The sequence below is a fragment of the Chelon labrosus genome (genome assembly GCF_963514085.1).
Source record: "Chelon labrosus genome assembly, chromosome: 15".
NCBI lineage: Eukaryota > Metazoa > Chordata > Actinopteri > Mugiliformes > Mugilidae > Chelon > Chelon labrosus.
The window spans coordinates 15,015,123-15,039,341 of record NC_140348.1 but is presented as its reverse complement, the minus strand read 5'-3'; the positions used below and the strand labels follow the sequence as shown (position 1 = coordinate 15,039,341).

Here is a 24,219-nt window from a genome sequence, read left to right as displayed (position 1 = left end):
CTTAGACAGCATTGTGTGAACTTGTTCAGCAAGATCTTAAATGCAACAGACATTTGTTTATGTGTAACTATAGCTTTTACAAGTGTCATATTTTACATTTTACTTTGTAGGTGCGTCTACTGGCTGAGCCGGTAAAATCAGCCCGCAAGATAAGGCAAGAAGCTCGTCTGAAGGCTCAAGCCGAGAAAATGGAGAAAAAGATGGGGCTGACTCCTCTAACTCCTGGGAAAGTGAAAGCTGAAACCCCCAACAAAGGTAGCACATTGGCAGCTCTGCTCGAGTTGTGTTGAATAAACTGTCAGTAAATTTTTATAAATGTTTTGTGATACAAGTACAATTAAAATACGTGTTTTTCTACAAACAGAGCCACAGGCCTACTACGGCTCTTACAGGCTACCACCCAGACCTGCCAGTGATGGAAGGTACATACCGGAGAGGAATCAAGCTAGCACTTACAGACAGAGCACCGGCAGCTACCCCAGTCCGGGTGCAGGCTTCACCCCACAGATGGAGGTCATCTCCCCCGGTCATCATGGCCTCCAGTTTGGACAGAACGGCTCAGCTCTCAGTTATAAGAGTGACATCATGAATGGTTACTCTCCAGCTCCTGGTGGCCAGAGCGCTCCATCAGAACGTATACCTCCCGATAACACTTTTGCTGATTACCCCAGTCCCTTCAAAGCTGAGCCCAATGAGGTGCACTGTTCTCCTCAGAGCAGACTCTCCTCCTGTGGGAGTGCTCCTCCTCCTCCTCCTCCTTCCTCCTTCTCCCCCAGACCTACCTCCGAGGGGCTCTTCAGCAGGCTCAATGGACTCCACCGGGCTGCAGGAGATGTCGCAGGAGAGGTCAGAGGCCATGATCTCCCTTTGGTCACAGCTCTCCCTCACCCCACACAAACTGCACCCCCTGAACCAGAGGAAGTTAAACAGGAAGAGGTGTGGTCAGACAGCGAGCACAACTTCCTGGACCACGATATAGGCGGCGTGGCCGTGGCACCGTCACACGGCTCCATCCTAATCGAGTGTGCGCGCCGGGAGCTCCACGCCACCACCCCTATCCTCAGGCCGAATCGCAGCCACCCCACTCGCATCTCTCTGGTCTTCTACCAGCACAAGTCCCTGAATGAGCCGGGCCACGGGATGGCTATGTGGGACGCCAAAATGGCCAAGCGAGAACGGGAGCGGGAGGAGGAGGCCGAGAGACTGAGGATGGAGGGCGTCTTGGGCAAAGGCGGGGGGAGCGGCCAAGGTGCTGGAGGGGCGGAGGGAGAGGAGGAAATGGGTGAGGAGGCAGAGGAGACGAGGAGGATTATGAATGTCCCCACACGTCAGACAAGTACTCTCCCCAGGGATGGTGTCATCACCGTGTCCCCGTACGCTCTTACCCAAGTGACAGGACCTTACAATCGCTGGACTTAGTCGACATGTTTTACACCCAAACACACAGAAAACTCCCACACCCTGTGCTTCTGCCTTACCTCAAGCAACTTCAAACTGCTACTCTCATTTTTATGTCATTTTCATTGTGCTTTTCTAATATCTGTTCACTTTGTCCTTCCTCGTGTCTGCCTTCAAGTGGACGAGGAAGACCAAAGTGTGTCGGCTTTTTAACTGTGAGTCTCGGTGTCGGTTTTTATTGTAAAGAGAAGGTGCTTTGAAGCATTTTAAGACGTTTTTAAACTGGTTTTATATACAGGATTAAGAACAAAAAAAAAAAAGATGTGATTATTTATTCTGATCATAACGATTTCTATTTAATTTCTGGTGTTACGCCTGTTTACTGCAAGATTTCTATGATATCCTGCATTATGTGTTGACGCTCAGAGTTTATTTTAGGACTTCACTTTTTATTTCAGCCAGTAGTTCTCTTTTCATGAGGCGAACCTTGATGGCTTTTACATCGGTGCCATTCTCACTGTAATCTCTCTTAAGCAGACATCACATAATGTAGGAAACAAGACTAATAGTGTGCATATATTTACTACAGATTGTCACATGTAGCATTGTGCTTTTCCTTCTGCTGCCTCTGTTGGCGGCGGCTGAGGAAAGAAATTTACTTCTTTGGTTTGTTGTTTTGTTTATTTTCTCTACATTTGGATGGTTTGTCTTTTATTCACAGATATGTATGGCATATTAAGAAGCACTTTTTTTATTTTCCTAAACTTAACTTGAAAACGGTCCCAGTCCATAAGCCTGAAGATGTTTGTACAGACAGAGATATATATGACAGTTTAGCATGAACCCCGTTTTTCTTTTTACAGTATTTCCCGTTCTTTTGATTGCTAATGGACGTGCATATCTAATGAAATTAGTGTAATGAGGAATCATGAAACGCAGCATCGGTGACGTGCTTATCAATATTGACACTTATTTTCAGCTTCTGGAAAAGGAATACAAAAGTCTCACATAGGGAACAAGCGTGATTATAGGAATTCAAAAGCTTACTGTGCGTTTTAATGGTGCTAATGAGATCTATTCTTTTTTTTGTGTGTGTCAAAAAAAAAAGTGTCAGATATGTCCACCGAATATTACCAGCACATACCCTGGATTTGAATACGAAACTGTGTTCGACACTGCTGAATAATCAAACTCTATCTTCTGATACCTCCTCTATGCTCTTATCGTAAAACCACTTAAAACATCAGATCCCACTCAGACGATTTGCCTAAGGTGATTTTCAGGTGCTCGACTTTGTTTACAGGGTCCGAATAAAGGGGTTGGTGTCAGCTCCTAGTGAATAATCAGGATTTTAACCCATGAAAGAGAAGCTCTTCATTTTTAGCACAACCAATAGAGACCTTTCACTGATATTCACACTAACACTGATGGCATACATAACATTTCCTGTAGACTCATTTTAGTTTAGTTTTTTACACACTTAAACTTGCTTTTGGTGCTAACAGAGAACATGGCAAGGTACATGCATTGACTTAACCTGGTTATATACTTATATAACGGCGATAGCATGGTGCTTCTTTTATTTTTTAAACTCAGCACTCACTGATGAGATGTATGATTCAACACAAAGGTAGTTTTATCATTTCTCCGGCTCATTACAAAACGAGATGCATTAATTGTGATTTTTGTCAAGTATGTAAAGCACATTGTCGTGCAGATGTCCACCTAGAGCTCAGATGTCTTCCACAGATAGCCCAGCTTTCAAAAATCACAGACAAAAGAAATGAATGTAAACTGTTTTTAAATGATTAAATTACAGTCGTCAATGTTTCTTTTTCGATTTACTGCGGGCGACGTTCTCAGTCCTCACTGAACATTTTTGTACCAACAAGGAGTTAACGAGCACCAGCATTCAAAAACAGAAAAAAAAAAAAACTTTTCTTAGTAGAAAATGTGTAAATATGTATGTGAACCACATTGTTTTTACTGTATTGTTAATGGTGTTTAGACAATGGGTGATCTTGCTTATTTTGAAACTGAATTACTGTACGTTGCTGAAAGTATATCCAGTTTAGACTTGAGAAGAGACTAAATTTAGCATTCCTTTTATGGATGGCTGATCTCTTTTGGGATTGTGAAATAAAGTCATATTTATATTTTGGACCTGATCATGATTGCCTCTCCCTTTTTTCACTCTGGATTTCCCACAACTGCTGCATGACTCACTGCTCGGATATTTCAGTTACTGAAGTTTGAGACTTTGAGGCTAAAACACTGCTTGTTTTTCTACAGTTTATCTCGTGAACTCACATTGTTAAGGTGTTTAGTTTGTTCTGAAGAGGAACTACAAACTACTACTTACTAGATGTAATAATTTCTATTATATTTTGAGCATTAAGTTCTCACATGATAGTAGTTTATTACACAAATCTCTAATCTACTAATTCTGTTCAGATAGGTGTATAGAGGAAAATATATCACTAGCATTAGATTATCATTAGTGTAATAACATAATCAGTAATCCTTGATTAACTTTGACCAATCAAGCATCAACAAATCAGAAAAATAATCTGTCTTGGGTAACTGGAAAAATGCCCCCACTACTGATTCAGTCACAGTGATTCAATGCACAGGAGTCAGTCCTTAAATACGTGTCAGCACCTTAGTCATCTGGGCTTTCCACCCACTCACCCACATTCAGCCAAGACCATCAACTCCATCCCTCAGGAGTTGAGTGTCTGGTCTTCTCTTCATGCAGCAAGTTATTCAGGTGGAAAACATCATGAGTCACGTTATCATTAATGTCAGGAATGTTATTGCAACAGTCAGTCCATGATCCCTTGGCCGGTGAGCATCACGTTCACTGTGATCCAACTCTGTAAAGCTGCAGTTCTGGGGGCTTTAAAGGTCGAAGAGAGATTTGTAAATGCAGCCAGTTCAACATCGTGCAGCAGGTAGCTGTAGCTATTGGTCAAATGATGATTCTCTTAAACAAACTAACTCTTTTTCTTTTCAAGTAAAAGCAATCATGGCTCCCAGCATCTCTGAAACAGACTTGGTGCTACTGGATTTGTTGTGTCCACACCATGATGAAGATAAACACAAATATAAAACCTCTCATTGGTTACCTTTCTGGCAGTTGCGTGTCAGCCATTGTGTCCATCAGTAAGGTTTTCAGAAGCTCCTTTCATCCTCTTTGCCACCTCCGTAGAATTGGTGATCTAAGACTAAGATTAAGTTTTATTGTCATTGTCCGGTGAAAAACAACTAAATACAGTTTGGCAGTTCTTTGGTTCGGAAGCAATAAAAATAGAAACTAGCAGCATAAAGATAAAAAAACTATAGCAGCTATACACAATAAAATGCAATATATACAATAAAAGCACACAGTAGCACACAATGAATGCAATTGGTACGATGAATAATATCAATAAGATGGAATGGATGAAGATGGCAGTGAGCAGGAGGACAGAGCATATCCCTTTACACCCCACTTGTCAGATATGGTGCCACGGTTTTGCTGGCACCGTTTCCATCTCATTAGCGGTGATGAGCAGCTTTGCTAAAGTTGGTGTCCACTCTGTGAAATGTCATTTATGGGTTCAGGAACCCGTCTGCAGTGACTGGCAAAGGTCCAGGCGGCTCTCTCAGCATCCTTCCAAGATGTTTCTGAGCTGAAGACAGTTTGGCTGGGGTTCAACCTTTACGTTCTCCCGTTCTCTCCATAGAGAACAGGTTTAGACAATAAAACAATTGTCTAATTGGATTGGTCTAATGAGACATGCAGATTGGAGTTGTGACTTTCTCTGTACGTCTGACAAAGTATCACAGAGGAGGAAACTCATTCGTTGTTTGTGTTCATGATCCTGCAACATAAAGGGACTAGACACCAGAAAAATAAAGTTTAATTCTCTTAAACCAGCAGAGAATGATTTCTGCAGGACTTTCCGAACACTACTTTTATCTACACCTTCATAGGTGTGGCAGCTTAAGGCAACCAAGTCCATGTACCCCCCCAAACACACTTACACTGCCACTGCAAGGCCACTGCGGGTGCAGAAGGATGTAACACCTTCACGGATCATGCAAACAATCATTCAAGAACATCTCCATTTTCTGCACATTATGAAGTAAACTACAGCTGTACCTTGTCACTTTAAATAAGGAAGTGGCACTGGGGTTGTCTCCAAGACAGAATACTGAAGTTAGGTTTTCAAAATTGGATTTAACCACTTAAATTACGTAACACTGCTCTCCACATTTACTGGTTGTTCATGGAAATTAGAGAATCAAAAGTGACAGTTCACATTAGGAGCCAGTGCCACCGTGTCACAGACAGCACACTGGAGATCCTCGTGACTATCATCAGGTGTCATTGTCACATGTGGTCATCCAGCAGACCACATGTGACCAAGCTGCGTGTTTGGGGCATGGTGTAAGGTCTGAGTACCCAAGCTTTTGATTTTAGACTAAAATGTGCCTTCCTCTATTGAGGGCAGCAGAAATAAAGCGGAAGAAGAGTGGCAAAGTTGAAAAATCCAACATTTACTTGTCATCGAAGACTTCAGTGATTCGACGTGTACTAAATAACAATGTAACATGACTTTGGTATTTATTTGTGTAGTCACGTATTGAAACTTTAGGAGAAGAATGCATTTAAAGCATCACACCATGCCATTTTAAGGGTATAAGAGGACAAGTTACAACTTTATTTATTCATGTAGTACATTTTTACATGAATCTCAGCCTGCCTATATTAACATAACTCCAGCCTGAGCCTATATGCCGTGTACTACAGCTAATAAATGGACAAGTAAATAGTGCAACATTACACCTAGTGCACGGCAACTCAAACAAACTCATAAAAAATTGCCAAAAAAACAAGCAAATTAAGAAAACGTCAATTTAACAACACCAACAGAAACGCAGTGCACATAGCACAGACGACAATGGAAACACTTCCAGGTGAGCAGTCATCAGTCTGCAAATAATGGTGTATGTCGTCAGGTTGTTATTATTAGCTATTATATCACTTATATTTGCAATCAGGGCTTTAAATAAATAAGACAAACAAAAGAACCACTCACATTTCACCTCTGTGTTTTAATCAAGTACAGCACTTTAATGATGTGTTTGTAAAAGCCTGACTGGATTAATTATGTTGTGTATGAACCTTGTAATCTCCAGTACAGAAAGCCTGATGATTCAGTGGCATTTGATCCCACTTATTATTTTAATTATAGGATGAGGTACGATAATCCTTTATTTATTATAACAGTGGGCGTGACACAATCCGACTGACGCTATCAACCAAAGACTGGCTTCTGGTTGATCTCAAATCATACACTCTGTGTGGTGGTTTACAAGATCTAAAACAGGTTGTGTTATTTCTCAAGGGGATGTACGGAAGCGTGTTTTAAGCCATTCGCTTCTGAATTGGACCGAGGCGGCCTCCGTAGGAGTGTGAGTGGTTGGGAGTGACGCAGAAGCGCCGAACGGGCAGATCGTTTCTACCGTCAAGATGGCGACATCGGAGCCGGTAAGAGACACAAGAGCTAGCTTTAAAAAAAATCGACCAATGTGCTCCAAAAGACTAGCTACACCTTCGGTTTTTTCTTGTGACCGTTTAACGTAACACTACTCCTTTGAAACGGACCGAGTGTTCCGGTGAAATGATTGTGTTTCCGCCGGCAGATGTTCGCGTGCATTAGCGTTAGCATGCACAGCAATGTGATGGATAAGGCATTGCCTGACTTTGTTGGCAGGGAGGGACTGACTGACTGGACGTCGTTCATTCAAACTCCAACCAACGATTTGTTTTAATCCTCCTCGGTATTACACTCAACGTGGTGCGATGATTTTAAACAATTGCCACCAGCTTTAAATGCCCACACCATTATATTATTGATGGGTTTTATAACAATCTGGACACGTGTGTATTTAGCCTGTAGCTAGCCTAGCACGTCTGCTAAAACTAGTGCTAGCAAACGTTAACTGTGAAGTTAGCTTTAATTTGTCGGGTTTTTTTATCGTTTCAGTCTAAAGCTGGCGTTTTTTCTGTGAGCTGCTACGTGTAATGGTTTAAATGTTGATGTTATGGAGCTATTAGAGTGCTTTAAAATTAATACTTGCATTATATTTCGCTTAAAAGTGACTATTAAATGGGGTGTGTGGAAGCTATCTGTGGTGTAGGTGTAATAGCCTGTCAGCTAGCCTCTAGTTTAGATAATTCAGCTTGTTATATAGGGTTTAGGAAGCTGTTACCTACATATACTAATAAACTAAATGTCAGGGGAAGACTTAATTTAACATCTAGCTTCTTGTCTCATTGGTAAAACATATTAAACATGTCCCACCTACATAAAATCTCAATGTTAATTCATGATGCCGGTCGGTGGGCATGCAGGGATGAAGCTGACAATAAACCGATCATTTAAATGAGTCTTTTGTATTCAACCGATGCGTGTGATGTCTTTTGTCTCCTCAGAAAGCACCTGAAACTGAAGATCAACCGACTGAAAGTCAGGTTGTTGCGAATCCTGAGCAGTATATCAAACACCCTTTGCAGTACAGGTGAGAATAAACCAGCCGCTGTGTACGACAGTGTGTTTTTTTTGTAAAATCAATCCATTGACTATAATCTGAGCAGCTAGTTAAACCTTTAACCACTAAAAATGAACTGAAATTTCCCCATTAATCTTTTTAGCTTTTATTCAAACAATCTATGAATGAAAAATCCATTTCAAACTAATACATTTACCAAGCTTGCCGAGTCGATTTCATTGCATTTTGCAGCAAATGCTTAAATTCACCTCCCCGAAAACCTCTGCCTGACACACACATGCCACAGTGGCAACCTGACGGAAATTGAGAGACAGTGTAATCTTTGATAACACAGGGCCGTGCTCTGTACCATTTCAAAGACTCCATTGTTCTTTTACGAAAAAGATAAAGCTAAAGAAATGTCCTCTCCACTGGATGGTCAGCGGTCAATTTCCGTCCATGTTAGCAGCACATTTATTTAACATTTGGTAGAGTTATTGAGCAAACTATTTGATTAATAAATTAGGTTTTTGACTATTTGACCTCACCCACAAAGGTCATCTGCTGATTTTGCAATCTCGGTCTCTATTGTGACATTTTAAATCATCCATACTCCTCCTTTGGGCAGGTTGTTCTGCTTGTAATGATACACCCTGCATTACTATGAAGATGGGTGTTAACTCGCAAACGTGCTTTTAAACAATTTATTGAGATGTGTCACATTTTGAAAATAACTCTTGTAAATCATTTACAGCGGAATTATACAGTGGCCTGCGGGGTTAGGTTAAACCAGAGGTGAAGAAGAAGAAGAAATCTGCTTCCTGCTCTGTATGCTTGTGCTGCAATTGTTACTCACTATTGTCCTTTTAGACGTGCTATCGTAGTTCTGTGGCGGTTACGAGCTATTCAGGAGCTTTCTACAGTCAGTTTGGAGAATGCTGAATAGTCCCCTAGTAAGTCACTTCTAGACCATTCTGCTTTTTCAGCCCAGCCTCGTGGGTCAAGGTTGTCCACAGCTGCTGCTTTAGCTCGGCCCACATCATCCTGTCATTCAGATTTTATCTGAATACATTGTGGTCAGGTTTGTTAACACTGCCAATGGTGGAAGTCTCGGTTGAAGGGCTAAGTGTTGCCACTTCTGTCTTGCTTCACTGACTCGTTTCACAGCTGTTTTTCACTGTTAGGAAGTCCTGTTGAGTTATTTGGAATTTGTGGTCAAATATTCTTTAGTAATATATGTCAGAGTTTTTGTCAATATCACATTTCTTGCAGCACGAGTCAGCGGCCAAAAAGATTATCGATTAATGCTTGTTTAGTAATAACGGGAGATCAACCTGCAACGTCAATTCAGCTACTTTTATTTTGTCAAGAGTTTGTGTCTCACTTTACATCCCTCTTTACAGTTTGCTTGCCTGTGGAGGAAAATCCAGAGATCATTTTTTGCACAGGCTGCACGGCTCTATTACTGTAACATAAGCAGACGTGATGGTCGCTTTCAAGTTTCTAGTCAGGGAACATGATTTTCATACGGCGCTGGCATTAAGGGAAACAACCAGCTGTCTGAAAGTAGCAAAACTCACACATTCAGTTTCTGAAAACTCATAATCTGCTGTGGCAAATAGGTCTTTGTGCTGTGTATTCTGGCAGACGAGCTAAAAATGGAAACGCAGATATTGTTTACGCTGTCGTGAACTTATGTTATGCCTGCTCTTTGGTTGAAGGTGCATGGAAGATATACCTACACTTATAGCCTTCGCAGTTTAAGAATTTTAAGGTGAATACTGAATGCCATTGTTTTAGTAAGTATTCAATAACTTTATATCAGATACTACTACTGCAGTTTCTTGTTATTCGTTGACATTTGCATGAGTACAGATAATTGCAGATCTGCAAGCTAATATCAGGCCCCAGCTGACTAGTATTACAGAAATATTAATATTTATTGTACATACTCTTCCACAAGTCCGTTATTCACAGGAGAAGAAAACTCTCAATGTATGTTACTGCTACTGGATGCTTGAATTTCCCTCGGGATCAATAAAGTATCTATCTATCTATCTATCTATCTATCTCTTTATCTATCTATCTATCTATCTATCTATATCTGTCTATCTGTCTATCTAAATATATTAGAAACAGATGCTGCATCGTCTTGCAGTCAAGTTAGCCTACGTTTGTCGATGCCGCGCCATCTTTCTTTGTTCACTTTAATATGCAGAGTGAAAAGTTTACCCTTAACCTTAATCTGTTTTTTCTAAAATACATCCGTGCAGGTAAATTCTTTGACTTGGTGTCAGTTACTGCAGTTAGTACGTTAAATACGTTTATCCCCAAGTAGTCTGTCCAAATATAATGGACAAGTCCTGTAAGATTATTGATGTCTTTTGCGTCTTTAGTGTTTCTCCTCATGAAAATGACAGAATGTGGTCATATTACAGCATACGGACCAACCGGTCTTCCAAGAGACTACAGCTCTAAATATTAAACCCCCTATGGTATTAAGAAGATGTCTTTTAAGTGTCTTAACAAACAGAAATGTCCACTTATCTGTTTGTTTTGTGCGTTTGAGCGTGTCATCTTTAGTCCTCTCAGCATTCTTCATTCATTAAATGTTTCTCAACCTCCATTAATAACATACAGTAAGTGCTTCCTTGAGCTTCTCTCTTGATCCTTGTTTAGCCTCTTCATTTGTGATGCCTTTAATTCCAATAGCAACTCGCTTTAGCAATCTAATCCTCCACCCACATCTGGGAAAACAGGTTAACTGGGTTAAGATTTTAAAGGATTGTTGGTTTAGTCTTATTAGTCTGAATGGATTTAGTGTCATATGAATCAGTAAATCACAAAATTATTTGGTTGACAGATTTATTTACATCCTGCGAGTAGGCAAGTAGCCATGAAGCATGTGTGGGTTCACCAGAGGACTCGGGCCTGTGTCTCATCTCCCCCAGGGTTGTGTGATTCGTGTCAGTGGAGTAGATGTGATATAAATACGGTTCCGGGCCTCTTTGTGCAGAGCTTGCATCTGTGTTTATGGCACACGCCTGTGGTTGATGCTACAGCTGTACGTGTCGAGGGGGGGGCACAGGGTTCGGCTGATGTCCTCTCACTGCCCTCATCCATCACAAGCTAGCCCCGCCCCTCCTGGGAATAGATGAAAGAATAACAGGACCCGTCGTAAACAAAGGCTGCATTTGTAGTGGCCGCTGATGGACGGCCTTCTCTGTTCTTTTACATTGAAACACATGCCTTTGTATCAAGCTCTTTGTTTTCATCCGACATAGATTAAGTGTCTTTTTAGAAAACCTTCAGTCTAATGAGTTCAGAAATTTGGTGTGTTAAGGTATCTTTTTTTTTTTTTTTTTTTTGTCAAATGAATGCAATTCCCTGTCTTTGTCCTCATTTCATCCGTCCACTGTCCTGTGAAAACAGAGGGTTTTGATTGTTGTCTTTTCCTCTCTCTCTCTCTCTGTCTCTCTCTCTCTGTCTCTCTTTCTCAGATGGGCCCTGTGGTATTTCAAAAACGACAAGAGCAAAAGCTGGACAGAGAACCTGCGTCTCATTTCCAAGTTTGACACAGTGGAGGACTTTTGGGCGTAAGTGTCCTCTACTAATTCTGTGATGTTATTCTGATTCTGTCACTGTAAAGGAGCATTAACGGACAGCAGGGGATAGCGGTTTCTTTATTTATCTACTATCTATATGTCTGTCTATAATATTTCTTCAACCTGATGGAAATTAGAGGCTCCATCTCAACAGTTTACACCCGATAAGATACACAGGGATATATTTACCTCTGTCAAGTGTCACATCTACCAGAAATATAACAAAGAGTTTTTGTCCAGCTTTATTGACAACACCGAATGCATGTCACTAGAAGAAAATAACCAAGATGGACTCACACTTTCAACAGTGCTGCCTTCAACAGTCTTTACCTCCTTTAATGTCTCCCACAAAGAAAAGTTATCAGCCACAGACCTGTTCTGGTTAACCCCCTTCATGTCTCTTAAGGCTCATTTAGAGTACTGCGGGACATAGACGCTGTAACCTATGCACGTAGCCTACGCCGGTGCGAGCCATTTATACTTGTGCACTCGTCAGTCTGGCTCACTGTGTAAAAACGCCACTTCATTTTTATTTCCTGCTTCACATTCATCTATGGCAACTGAAACTTTAGCCGAAGGCGAGTCATACAAATGTTTGTAGCTTCGAACCTCCTCAGTTAACCTTTCCTTCATGTGTTCTGTATTTATTGATCCAAAACAATCAGTTCACAAATACGCTACTAGCAAGCGGACCAATCACAGCTCTTGTAGTCTGCGTCGCCGTGGCACATAGTTACATTTCTGGTGAGGTGCACGTCAGCTACTGCGTTAGGGTCTGAGCTGTCGCTGTATAAACTGCCTATTATCCTCCTGATATTTACCCAACGTGGGGCAAACATGAGCTGGAAGAATGTGTTTGTTCCACATGGAGAAAAATGATCAGATCAGGCTTGTACGTGTTTGTAAGGTGCTAATATTTTCCTATTCCACAGATCATTTAGTCATCCCTCTCAATCCAAATGAAAATGTGTTCCAGTTCAACCCAATCAATCAATTCTTTTCTGTTTGAGGTGCTTACATGAGGGATTTTTACTCTGATTATTAGTGGAATATAAGTGACTAGTGTGTTTTTCTCTGCTCCATTAATGAAGTGAACCGTGGAAGCTGAAGCTTGTACTAACACTTGTGATTTGAAATGTGTTTCTTACAGATTATACAACCACATACAGCAACCAAGCAAACTTGGCTTTGGCTGCGATTATTGCTTATTTAAGGTAAGGCCCCCTTTTTCATTAAATTCTGTTTTATCTATAAAGAACAGCTTGTTCTTCGTTCAGTTAAACGAATTATATTAGTGTCATTATTAATGAAGTAGCTGCTCTCATTTCGTCTTCCAGGATGGTATTAAGCCGATGTGGGAGGATGACAGGAACAAACTGGGGGGTCGATGGCTGATGACTCTCAATAAACAACAGAGACACAATGATCTCGACCGCTACTGGATGGAAACGGTGAGGATAAGGGTTCTCGCTTTCCCCTACGTGCAAACAATTAATCGGAAACAACTTACACGTGGTGTCATGTTTTGTGTGTTTTGCAGCTCCTGTGTTTAGTTGGCGAGTCATTCGATGAGGCCAGTGAAGACGTGTGTGGAGCCGTGGTCAACGTCAGACCTAAAGGTGACAAAATAGCCATCTGGACGAGCAACTGCCAAAACAGGGACGCCATCATGACGATAGGGTGAGTGGAGGAGATCGGTTGGCTGGCTGTAAAGTGACCACTAGGTGGCGACAAGAAGTCTTCACACAGCTTTCTTGTCTTTCCACAGGCAAGTCTACAAAGAGCGTCTGAACCTCCCCATCAAAGCCCTGATTGGCTACCAGTCACACGACGACACGTCCAGTAAGAGCGGCTCCACCACCAAGAACATGTACTCCGTTTGAAAAACTTCCCCACTTATTTCAACTCGCTGTAGATCTAAACAATTACCAACTCGCATCACCACATTAATTTTTGAGTTGTCAACTACTGTAGTGTCCTTTCCTTTTATTGCAAAGAGAATTGTTCATGGTGTGTACAGTTGGCGCCCTCCCCCACCCCCCACCCCCTCAACACAAGACCGATAGTTACTAATAGGGAGGAGACGAGAGAGGAGAGGAATACATGGCTTGAAATGTCATACGTGAGCTTGAGCTTATCACAAAGTGTTTCTCGCCTCACAGGAAAAGACGGCAGACAACGAATCATTACACTGAACAAATTTTATAGGCAGTTTTAACTTTATTTATCCAGAAGTGTTACGCATGAGTCGGGCTTTCAGACGCACCAGCTTGAAGAATCGTATAGTATCTTAAAGGTTTGTCAAAGCTGTGGTCACACTCCAAAGTGTAGGGTTTGGATTTAAGGCCACTTACTGTTTCAGCCATGCTGGAATTATGGGATATTGCTTGTTTTTTTGAACCTTTTTTTCCACCTCTTCCCCTTACATTTATTTATAATGTATGCATTGCAGTTACTTAGTTGAGAAACAACCATGAAATTCGTGTTTTTCAAATTGTTTTTTTTTCTTTATTGTTATTAATGATGTGGACTACTGCATATAGATGACATTTTTTTTTTACAGTGTACCATACAGTTAAGATGCTGACAGAATTAGGTGTGCTTTTCACTGTTTTCTTCCTAACAAGAACTGTAGATAATGTCGCACTCCTCTCTTGGTTGATGCGAAAGAAAGACGATATTCATTGTGAAATGAGTTTGCTCATAATGTATCTTTATTATCTGTAATTCCAGGATGTATATTACCTTCTTTCAAGTAAAGGTTAAGTGCTTTGCATTAAAACCAGAACCATGTGGTGTTGTTTGATGAAAATGGGTTATTTCACAGTTAAGGCTCGTTTGTAGTGCTGCGGGACATAGATGCCGTAACTTACGCATGCAGCCAACGTCGGTGCGAGCCATTTATACTTGTGCACTTGTCAGTCTGGCTCGCTCTGTAAAAACGCCACTCAAACGCTAGTTGGTGCTGTGTCTTTTTTGCCAGTCAAGTTAATTTTTGTTTCTATTTCACTTTGCTTCACTTTCAGCAATGCCAACTGAAACTTTCGGTGAAATTTCACTCATACAAATGTTTGTATCTCCGAACTTCAATGTGTTCCATCTTTATTGATTCAAAACATTCACTCATTCATTCATCTTCTGTAACCGCTTGTCCTGTAAGGGGTCACGGGAGGGGCGGGGGCTGCAGCCTATCCCAGCTGTCTGATCCAAAACAAACAATTTGAAAATTGCGGAGATGGAGAAGCAGCCAGAAATACTAAAGCGGAAACGCGCTACTACCAAGCGGACAAATCACAGCTCTTGCAGTTTGCGTCAGCTCGGTGCATAGTTAAATTTCTGGGGAGGTGCACGTCAGATGCAGCGCTAGGGTCTGAGCTGTCTCTGTAGCTACAGCATCAAATTGACGCAGAAGTCTAAACCATGACGGGAAATATGGAGAAGACGTGGAACGCCTCATAATCTGAAGCATATAACAACATCTGTAAAAACAGTGGCGGTGGTGTGACACAGGAGCATAGCTTCTCTTAATACTCACAGGACCACCGGTCTTTATTGATGTGACAGGACCAGGATGACCTCTGAGGTGTATAGGGAAGTGCCGTCTGCTCAGATTCAACCAAATGAAGTACGGTTCACGTGGTGGTTTACAGATGTACAGCGACTCAAAACAGTGTGAAAGCGATGCAGTTTCTTACGGTACAGAAGTGGAGTATTCGGCAGTGCATTCGTCACCTTGTCTCAACCCAATCGAGATGCATTTCACTTGCTGAAGACAAAACTTAACACAGAAAGGCCACAAACGAACAACACCTCAAGACAGCTGCAGAAATGCACCACAAAGGAGAACATTTGTTGATGCCCGTGGGCTCCAGACTTCAGGCCATCATTGCAGGAGTCCCTGAAAATAAGCTATAAATATGGTTGTAATTCCTGCACTTTACATGTTCATCCCCTCAAGTTAAAGCCAAGAGGCTAACAGAGACTTTCTTCTTAACATTAAATATTAATAAGAAAAGCACCAGTCACATTTGAGCTTGAAAATCTTTTTAAAAGTTTCACAAATGGAAAATCCCCGGTTTTGGTGCTGAATGACATCATTTCTTTACGACTATTCCCCACCCACTTCAAACCAGTCAGAAGGACAAGCATGAGGCCGCACATACAGAAATCGCAAACAGGAAAAACAGCAAAGTAAAAATGTGTTTTTAGTGTCTTTAAGTGGTTTTATGAAAGTGAATTACATTCACAAATCACTACACCGTCACGTGTCCTTCGATACACACAAAAACAATGAAACATATTAAACAAAGCACATTTAAAAGCAGTGTAAAGTCAAGGATGCTGACAAAACCCATTGTACCGTACAAAGCTAACACTGTACTTAATGTTTATGTCTTTGTAACAGTTGAGGTAACGATGTCTACACTTTCTACTTCCAGTAAACTGTCTGAACTAATTTTCTTTTCAGTTTCGTCTTGATCTTCCAGTCAAACAGGATTGTGTGACACAGTAAGTTGGGAGCGAACTGGAAAACTGCCTAAAGTCCTCCTTCATAAGGAGCTAAAGGTCAAAACTGTGTGTGTTAGCGCATTGACAGGACTTGTCAGTGTGTAAAGTGATTTTATTAAAGTGCCAACGCTACAGTATAAGTAAGTAAATCTTCTAAAGCAAACTTTTTTGTTATTTTTGTTTTTGATAAAAAAAAAAAAAGTCTTCGTTGATAATCAACTCTGCCACCATCCAGGAAGGTTTATTTCACAGAAGAACGGATCCCAATTAATGATCCATAACAGTTTGACACCTCAGATTAATCGTTCTGTTGGGAGAGCATCGATGTGACATCCCACTGATATGTTTTGTTCATTTGCAGCTCGAGGTGTGTCAGGTTCAATAAATATAGAATGGTTTTATCCAAGACAATTAAATGATTTAAGGCGACAATATCAACAAGGTGGAATTGAAGTGACAGTAATCCACGAGTGCATATAAATCCATCCAAGGATGGGAGATTTAAAAAAAGAAAAGAGGAAAAAAAAAAAGAGAAAGCACTATAGGTCCCGCAGTCATGGTCCAGCCAATGTATTCACATGTTTTGTACTTGGTCCATCCTCACTGACTAGACCCTGGCAGCCTCATGTCAAGTCATCGTCATCATCAGAGGCTTTTCTTCGTCTCGCTTGCTCAGCAGATTTGTGAGCATGTAGGACGAGAAGAAAAGAAACTCCACGGTGTAGCTGAGCTCGAACAGGTCCCAGTTGACGTTCAGCATCCACTCAAATACAGCGGCCAGGTGACTGTAGAAGTAGGTGGACTGGGCGAACAAAACGGTGTCTGAAGGTTTTCAAGTTAAGGATGAATGCAAGAGTTAGTGGCGGTCAGATGTGTCGCGTTAAAGGACAGGCCATGCAAACACTTATAAAAGTTTATCAGTGGAAAGGGAGTCAAAAGCAACTCGTTTTGGATGCAAGGCAAATGTTTCAGCAACGTAATGCTGCTTTTGATTTGGCAGAGAGACTATATTATAGTAGATATAAATTCAAGAAACATAATTTATCATTAATACTGTATGTGCTCACTTCTGATTAAATTCATTCTTACTACATGGACTGTGCTACTTGTGCTACCTCTTATCATCCTGGAGTACAGTGCCTCATGTACTCACCACCTAGTGTGTATATCAAGTTACACAGATAATGTATTCAGTTTTGACTTGAGACATTTCATGGGAAGGCCAAGAGTTTCAGTCCATAAACTCTGAGGTGTGCCTTTAGACTGGATGTTAGATCCTAAACACTAAAAACAACTTCTACTGTAGAGAAGTGAACTGTGAAGTCTCCCAGGGCCACAGTGGTTAAAGATTGCTACCTCTGTCGTGTGGAGAGTTTTTGCCAGTCCCACTTTGTAAACAGACCCAACAGACCGGATCCAAATATGGCACAGGAGCAGTGCTGTAGAGCAGCTGGAGAATGCTGAAGTCCACCGCTGAAAGTTACTGTTTGCAGCCACACCAAATTAATCTTATCAGGTAACCTATTATCCAGCCTGATGTTCCTGGCATGAAAACTCGCCCGACACTCACTTGTGATCACGCAACAAAGCCTTCAAACGACAACACAACTCAGATTTCTGAAAGGATACAGCAGATGGTCACAGAGACTTGGACCACAGTGGAGACGATGCGCAGCGGGAAGAGAATCTTTTCATACCCTGTCAGCCCACACTTCCCTGTCAGCGCTGTGAGCAGGACAGAGTAGAAGCAGATGCACAAGAAGCTGATGGCGGCTCCGAGGTAGTGAAGGAGTTTCACATGCTCTGGCTGCGGGGGACAGTCAATAGAGAGTGTCAAAAGATAAACAGGTAGTTGAAATGAGGACAGCCATTGTTATAAAAAAAATGTTAGATGTGTGAGGAATGAATACTTGCTCTTCTGAACCATGAACTGGTAGATAACCAGCAGTGTAAAAAAAAACAGATTAATGTCAACAGCATTTGGACGATGAAAGTCCTCAGTTAATTTGTTTTAATTTTCCAGTATTTCTAACAATAACTGGTTCCCATTCATTCATTTATTCATTATCTGCAACAGCTTATCCTCTAGAGGGTTGCAAGGCGGCTGGAGCCTATCCCAGCTGTCTTTGGGCAAGAGGCAGGGTACATTCATTCATGTAAAGTGAAATCAAATATTCCCGAGAGGCATTTTAGGTACAAAATTGAAAATTGTGCAGTGCTGATGTTACTATTAGGTCTTCAGTGCACTTATTACTCAAATATAAGTGTGAGCTTGTGCTCTAAATCATCAAAGGTGACATAAAACAAATAGTTACCTACCTTTGTTTGCTGTTTTAATACCTGTGCTATTCAGCTTTATTATGTGGCAACACAGGTGCCAGAACTTACTGCTTATTGCTCTAACTGACGCTTTGGATCTCATTTTGTAATTTAAATTCAGTGAGTAGGCAGTGCTGTACTTACATTACAGTTTCCAGCTGTGAATGCGCCCACGGCCGCCACCACGCCGAACACCAGCGCAGTCTTGCTCAACAGGGCCTGACACGAATGTCTTTCCATAATGTGAGCATGGTGGAATATACAGAACAGCAGGACTAAAGAGGAGATCATGTTCAGTTTGACACATAAAACTCATGTCATTCATAATGCACTGGGCAGGCTGACTCACACAGAAAGGATCCAGCGTTGATTGTGGCTGTAAAAAGGGAGTTTTCTGGGAAACTGCTTCCGCTGCCACTGCAATGACATAATTAATCAGGTATTTGACTGCAGGGAAGAGGACATACAGTACAGTACGGAAGGTGGGGTTAAGTATGCTGTATTTTTACCTTATGGTGGGAGTGATGCAGCATCCGGTGGTCTTATTCCCTAGGCAGCGGGATTCGACACCCCTGAAAACAAATTCACGACATTCTAGAAAATCCGCCATGATTTTAAAAGTTCTCGGTTAAAACAATGAGACACACAACTCACCAGTCGCTGAGGAAGCACACATGGTTGTTGTAGGAGGCCAGGGCATATCTAGAAATACAAAATAAAATGAACTTAAGCGACACATCTTTTTTTATATTTTAGCTTCATGACATTTAAACTATCTTTAGAGTTTTCTGAATAAAAGTACACCATTAACAGTGCATTCATGTCGGCTGCATCCATTTATTAGGATGGTAAATATATATTTTCTGCTCTAATAAAAATACAACAGCAGCAAAACGCCATGGTTACGAGAGAGAAAGACTTCTCACTATTATTTGGCCGAGCACCTGGTTTTTACATTTCAGCTTAATTCACCAACTTACAAGAAATAGTTCTAACACCTAGCTACAGTTTGTAGAAGTAATCTGGAAACAAATACACTGAACCCCTTTATTACTGATCAGTTGCATAGATAGAAAAAAATTTAGTTTATGTCATGTGTTCCAGGAAGTTCATGAGAGTTAATAAGGAGAACATGACAGGTAAGGTCACGGTTGACTGAGCTTTATGATTATACACAAGTAGCTTGACAGGTATGGGTGTTTCAACCTTAGCAGCAACCACATTTTCCTTTCGTGTCTCTCCTTACAGGCAAAACTAGCTGGGTCACATGTTTGAGGTCTGCCGTCTTAACTGTCGTCATGTCACTCTGACGTGGTACATAACATCCACAGACATATAGGTAGAGCTTTGATATTATAGTGTGAAAAAACATTATTTTGTAAAAATAGAAAAATGCCATCTCATGGCTTTCTGTTCACGGTCATATCTTATCACTATTACCACTGAAATCTCAGGGAAGAAAATACAGTTCACACACTAATCTTGAAGTAGCTCAGATGTGTAGCTGTAAAATATGCCCATTAGAAGTCACATTAAGTAGAAACCTTCAATGTTAAGCCTAAAGCTTTAACATATGAATAACAGTGATGAAAAACTCAAATAAATAAACAAATAAATAAATAACTTCTCTAACCACTAATATCAACTGATATCATAAACGAAGAAGAAAAGTGATAAATTGTTCTGGCTGGTGTAAAGACAAGGAAGAATTTCACTTTCAACTTACACAGTCCATGACCCAATGAGGGACACCATAGAGAGGGAGAGGGGTAAGATAATCCAGACGACCATGTTTCTCTGGTGAGGAAGATGAGAGATAAATAAAAACAGACTGCCTTCAGTACACTCAGTAGCCGACCTCTTCAAGGGTTTGTAGTTTCCTCATGGAGCGAGCCTCATATCTGCGAGACAAGATTAGTACCAGAACAGTAACAAACTCCTGATCCTACAAGTCCTTTGAGGAGGCAGTCACACTGTAGTAAGTTGTCCACCATCCAGAGCACAGCCCTGCTTTTATAGGAGTCTCAGCCACTCCTTTTGAGCGCCACCTTTCTCTGTCAGAACAAATGTTGGGAAATGTAGGGTTGGCCTTTTTGACGCTGTCACATTGTTTGTTTTATTCTAGACTTCATAATAAGCCAGCCAGAGCCGATTGTAATATACTACAAAGTGACTCTGGACACGCTCTATAACGTAAATGTTTGTATGCGTGCACAGATTATGATTTTGAGGTTGAAGAACTGGTGTGATTGTTGTGTAAGAAATGCTTTGCAATATAATGTAGCGTGCTTTGTTTTTTTCTGTCACTTAGTGGTGGGGACTGTAACTTCAGTAAGTGCAACTGCCTGTACTCTACTGGTGTAATTGTATTTGTTTCTTATTTCCTAATTATACTATATGCTGTCACTTTTCAATAAAACATCCAAGGGACTTACTCCCCAAATGGATAAATTATTTAAATGTTTAATTTATTATAATTTTATTTTATTTATTCTGGTCTCGTACAGCCAAAAACACGTCTTTCATTGATTTTCTGTGAAAATAAAAGGTCTAACTCAGTAATAGATATCAAACCAAAGCAGGACTTTTCGCCGTCGACCACACGAGGTCCTCATTTTCAAAACAAACAAAATGGCGGCGCACATGAGATGGGGTCTTCACCAATTGTTGCGGGCAAGAAATACCGTTCACTTTAGGTTTGAAATTCTACAAATGTGGCACATCTCTCTGTAATACTGATGTGAACAGTTGCAGCGCGGGTGTAAAGGATAATCTTGGCATTTCGGCGTGTGACTGAAACGCTAACACTTTAAGCTAGCTACTTAGCTAACTAGCAAACTGCGAAACTAAACATCGGATTACCACTTTTAACCTAATCCCATTCATTTGGAAATGTGTTGTAGATATTTGAAAACATGAGTCACATCATATTGTATTTAATTTAATGTGCGTGTTCCTCATTCAAGTTTGTAACTAAGCCGCTAGTCGTTTGCTAGCTTTGGTAACAAAGTTAATTTTAAGTAAAATCTCTTATGCAACGTGGATTTATATATTAAAACCGTGAGCTAGCAGCTAAATTAAACAATATAATTTCATCGATCAGCTCTTATATTATTATTTTATCCCGGTATATTTGATCCCGGTTCGAGAAATGGATTAATCAGAGTCTTTTAATGACTGATAAATCTGATTTAATACGCTGTGTGTGTGTTGTAAAGGTTTCCAGACCAGACCAGAGGTTCATTCCACTCACAGTCCACCACCCCGAGCTTCAGAAGAGTCCAGCCTCAGCTCAGGACAGGAACCACACACTTGTCAAGTGAGAAACCCTTGTTTAGTCACTTTAAGACATTTTACTGCAGTCTTGTCTTAATGATGCTGTAGGACAAACACACAAATTAACCAAGCAATGGGCTTTCTGATACCTTTCAGTACGACACCTGTCCATCCAGACTCAAGACACTCCCAACCCCAGAAGCTTGAAGTTTCTCCCCGGCAAACCTGTCCTAGGAAGTGGGACGCTTGACTTTCCTTCTTCGGGCTCAGCCGAATGTTCATCTTTAGCCAGGTTGTGTGTCAAATGTAGTTATTATTTAATATAAATGGGTATTTCATTTAATCCGGGAGGAAATTCAGGATTAAATGCAACAATACAAAGACAAAAACACAAATTAACATACTTATTATTATAAGATATATGCCTGTAGGAAGAAGAAAAAAAAAAAACTATGTGAAAACTGCACATTGGTAGCCCAAGTTGTTTAATATCAGAATTTATCTTTATGTTTGGGGCAATAAACATAGTAAGACATAAATGTGGGAAAAAGAGCCAAGGAATGGACAATGGCTGGGTTAAAGAGTACCGACAGTGTAGATACAGATGTGACGGATGTACTTTTTGAAGATGACACTGTGGTACTCCATAGTCTTTGTGATGAAAGCGCATTGTGTAGATGTTTTGTTCGCCAAAGCGTTTTGTCCCATCATGAGTCAATGTTTTTCATGTTTGCGTAACAGTAACATGATAACGTGTTTCTTTCAGGGACCTGTTTGAAATTGAAGGAGTGAAAAGTGTGTTCTTTGGCCCTGACTTCATCACAGTGACTAAAGTAAGGATTACATGTACTCTTACAGCTTGTCTCTGTGATTCAATTCGTGTGAGAGATAACACACATGATGCTTGTTTCCCTGTCAGACAGATGAGGATGTGGAGTGGACAGACATTAAGCGCCATGCTTTGGAGGCCATTGCTAAGTTCTTTGAGAGTGGTGATCCGATAACAACAGGAGCAGTGCACCATGAAAGCAGTGTGTATATACAGTGTGGTAAAATGCAACTGCTTGACTGTATATTGTATAAACATTTGAATATTTTGCATTTATTTTATTGCAGGTCACTCAGAAGATGATGATGATATTGTGTCTATGATAAAGGAGCTTCTGGACACCAGAATCAGGTACAAAACTACCAACTGTAAGAACAGTTTAGGTTATAATTTCCAACTACATTTGTCTCTCTGAAAGCATTCCTTTATGTTATTTCTTTACTCAGCAATGACAGCGATGTTGACATTGTTGTAAGAGACAGTTCTGAGATAACAGTCTTAATCTGTCTGTCCTCTGTGCTGCCTCGTTCTGTACAAACTGACATTGTCTCGTTTACTCACAAGACCCACGGTGCAGGAGGATGGAGGCGATGTCGTCTTCAAGGGTTTTGAGAACGGCACAGTCAAGCTGAAGCTGGTGGGTTCCTGCACAGGATGTCCCAGCTCTACGGTCACCCTGAAAAACGGCATTCAGAACATGATGCAGTTTTACATCCCTGAAGTGGACACAGTGGAACAGGTGATTATCAAAATATGGAAAGATTTATTGATTTTTTTCATAGCTGAGCAGACATTTATGCACTTTTATTTTATTTTTTGACCCTTTTTGGTGACTGTAGTTCCTTCCGTCTGTGTGTAATGATATATATTACAGTATGTTAAATAAAATTGTCAATTGGCCTTTTGTTTCCCAGGTGGAAGATGAGGTTGATGAAATCAACGCAAAGGTTTTCTCAGAAGTGGAACGCAAATTACAAGAATAACTACTAATTTCTGGACCAAGACTGTCATGAACTGTCGGAATAAAAATATGTTTCACCGTGTAATAACACATATTATTCCCACAAATCAAGAAAGGGGAGAAAATGATTTCATTGCCTCTTCTTTGCAGACTTTATGCTGTAAAGCTGCTATTTGTGTGTACTCATAATACCGTATGTCCCTGTTACCAACGAGTTGATATACTGTATACCTGTATACAGAAGAAGCACATTTTTCGTTTAGCTTTCTGGCTGTAAATGTTCTGTTATATTTATTATTTTTGAATATTGTATATTTCTAAAAGAACATAATAATGGAGATATTGTAAAAGTTTATGGCATCAGTTAAGATGAAGATTTGAAGTGTTTGAGCTGTTTTTGCCATTTGCAACAAAACGGCACTGAACAGTTTTTGCTTGCGAATGTGTCGTCTACAAATAAAGTGTTGTTAAGGTTGCAATTACTCATCAAGCAGAAGTAGGCTCACACTGTAAACAATATGTATACTGTATTATGTGCTTTTTTTGCTGCACTCACATTAAAGCTCACAGTTGGAAACCAAATCTTTGTTCCTGTGATTGTTTTCTTGTATTTATTACTTGTGTCATTAAACCCCATGTAGAGAAAACCGACTACATTCATAGGCCTGTCTTAAGCACTGCCACCACACATAAACTCATTAAAATAGTGCATAATGAATGCAATAAAAATGTAAACATAAGGAAATCAACACAAAAAAAATTAGAACAAGAGGTAGAGC

General features: G+C 40.6%; 4 protein-coding genes across 5 annotated transcripts in view; 3 read left to right on the top strand and 1 right to left on the bottom strand.

The window, feature by feature from the left end:
• Positions 1–3,566, top strand: part of tet1 (tet methylcytosine dioxygenase 1) — a 29,286-nt gene extending 25,720 nt beyond the window's left edge. For both annotated transcript variants that reach the window (XM_084561386.1, XM_084561387.1), the window contains 2 exons: positions 111–255; positions 365–3,566. In XM_084561386.1, the coding sequence (XP_084417512.1) occupies positions 111–255; positions 365–1,419 (1,200 nt within the window). In that variant the 3' untranslated portion in view covers positions 1,420–3,566. The remainder of the gene's footprint in view (positions 1–110; positions 256–364) is intronic.
• A 3,285-nt stretch (positions 3,567–6,851) lies between these two features.
• Positions 6,852–15,430, top strand: eif4e1c (eukaryotic translation initiation factor 4E family member 1c). Its single transcript, XM_084562054.1, has 7 exons — positions 6,852–6,937; positions 7,886–7,971; positions 11,442–11,537; positions 12,697–12,760; positions 12,884–12,997; positions 13,087–13,226; positions 13,315–15,430. The coding sequence occupies exons 1-7, from the start codon at positions 6,920–6,922 to the stop codon at positions 13,427–13,429; spliced, it is 633 nt and encodes a 210-aa protein (XP_084418180.1). The 5' UTR covers positions 6,852–6,919; the 3' UTR covers positions 13,430–15,430.
• Positions 15,431–15,573: 143 nt separating this feature from the next.
• LOC311500562 (transmembrane protein 150A) lies at positions 15,574–20,741 on the bottom strand. Its single transcript, XM_084562053.1, has 7 exons — positions 20,101–20,741; positions 19,029–19,076; positions 18,884–18,946; positions 18,724–18,791; positions 18,519–18,649; positions 17,685–17,862; positions 15,574–16,877 (listed from the first exon to the last, which is right to left on the bottom strand). The coding sequence occupies exons 1-7, from the start codon at positions 20,163–20,165 to the stop codon at positions 16,684–16,686; spliced, it is 747 nt and encodes a 248-aa protein (XP_084418179.1). The 5' UTR covers positions 20,166–20,741; the 3' UTR covers positions 15,574–16,683.
• A 134-nt stretch (positions 20,742–20,875) lies between these two features.
• LOC311500029 (NFU1 iron-sulfur cluster scaffold homolog, mitochondrial) lies at positions 20,876–24,047 on the top strand. The gene is made up of 8 exons (XM_084561207.1): positions 20,876–21,070; positions 21,593–21,693; positions 21,807–21,942; positions 22,417–22,483; positions 22,570–22,681; positions 22,767–22,830; positions 23,044–23,218; positions 23,394–24,047. The coding sequence occupies exons 1-8, from the start codon at positions 21,006–21,008 to the stop codon at positions 23,460–23,462; spliced, it is 789 nt and encodes a 262-aa protein (XP_084417333.1). The 5' UTR covers positions 20,876–21,005; the 3' UTR covers positions 23,463–24,047.
• Positions 24,048–24,219: the final 172 nt, after the last annotated feature.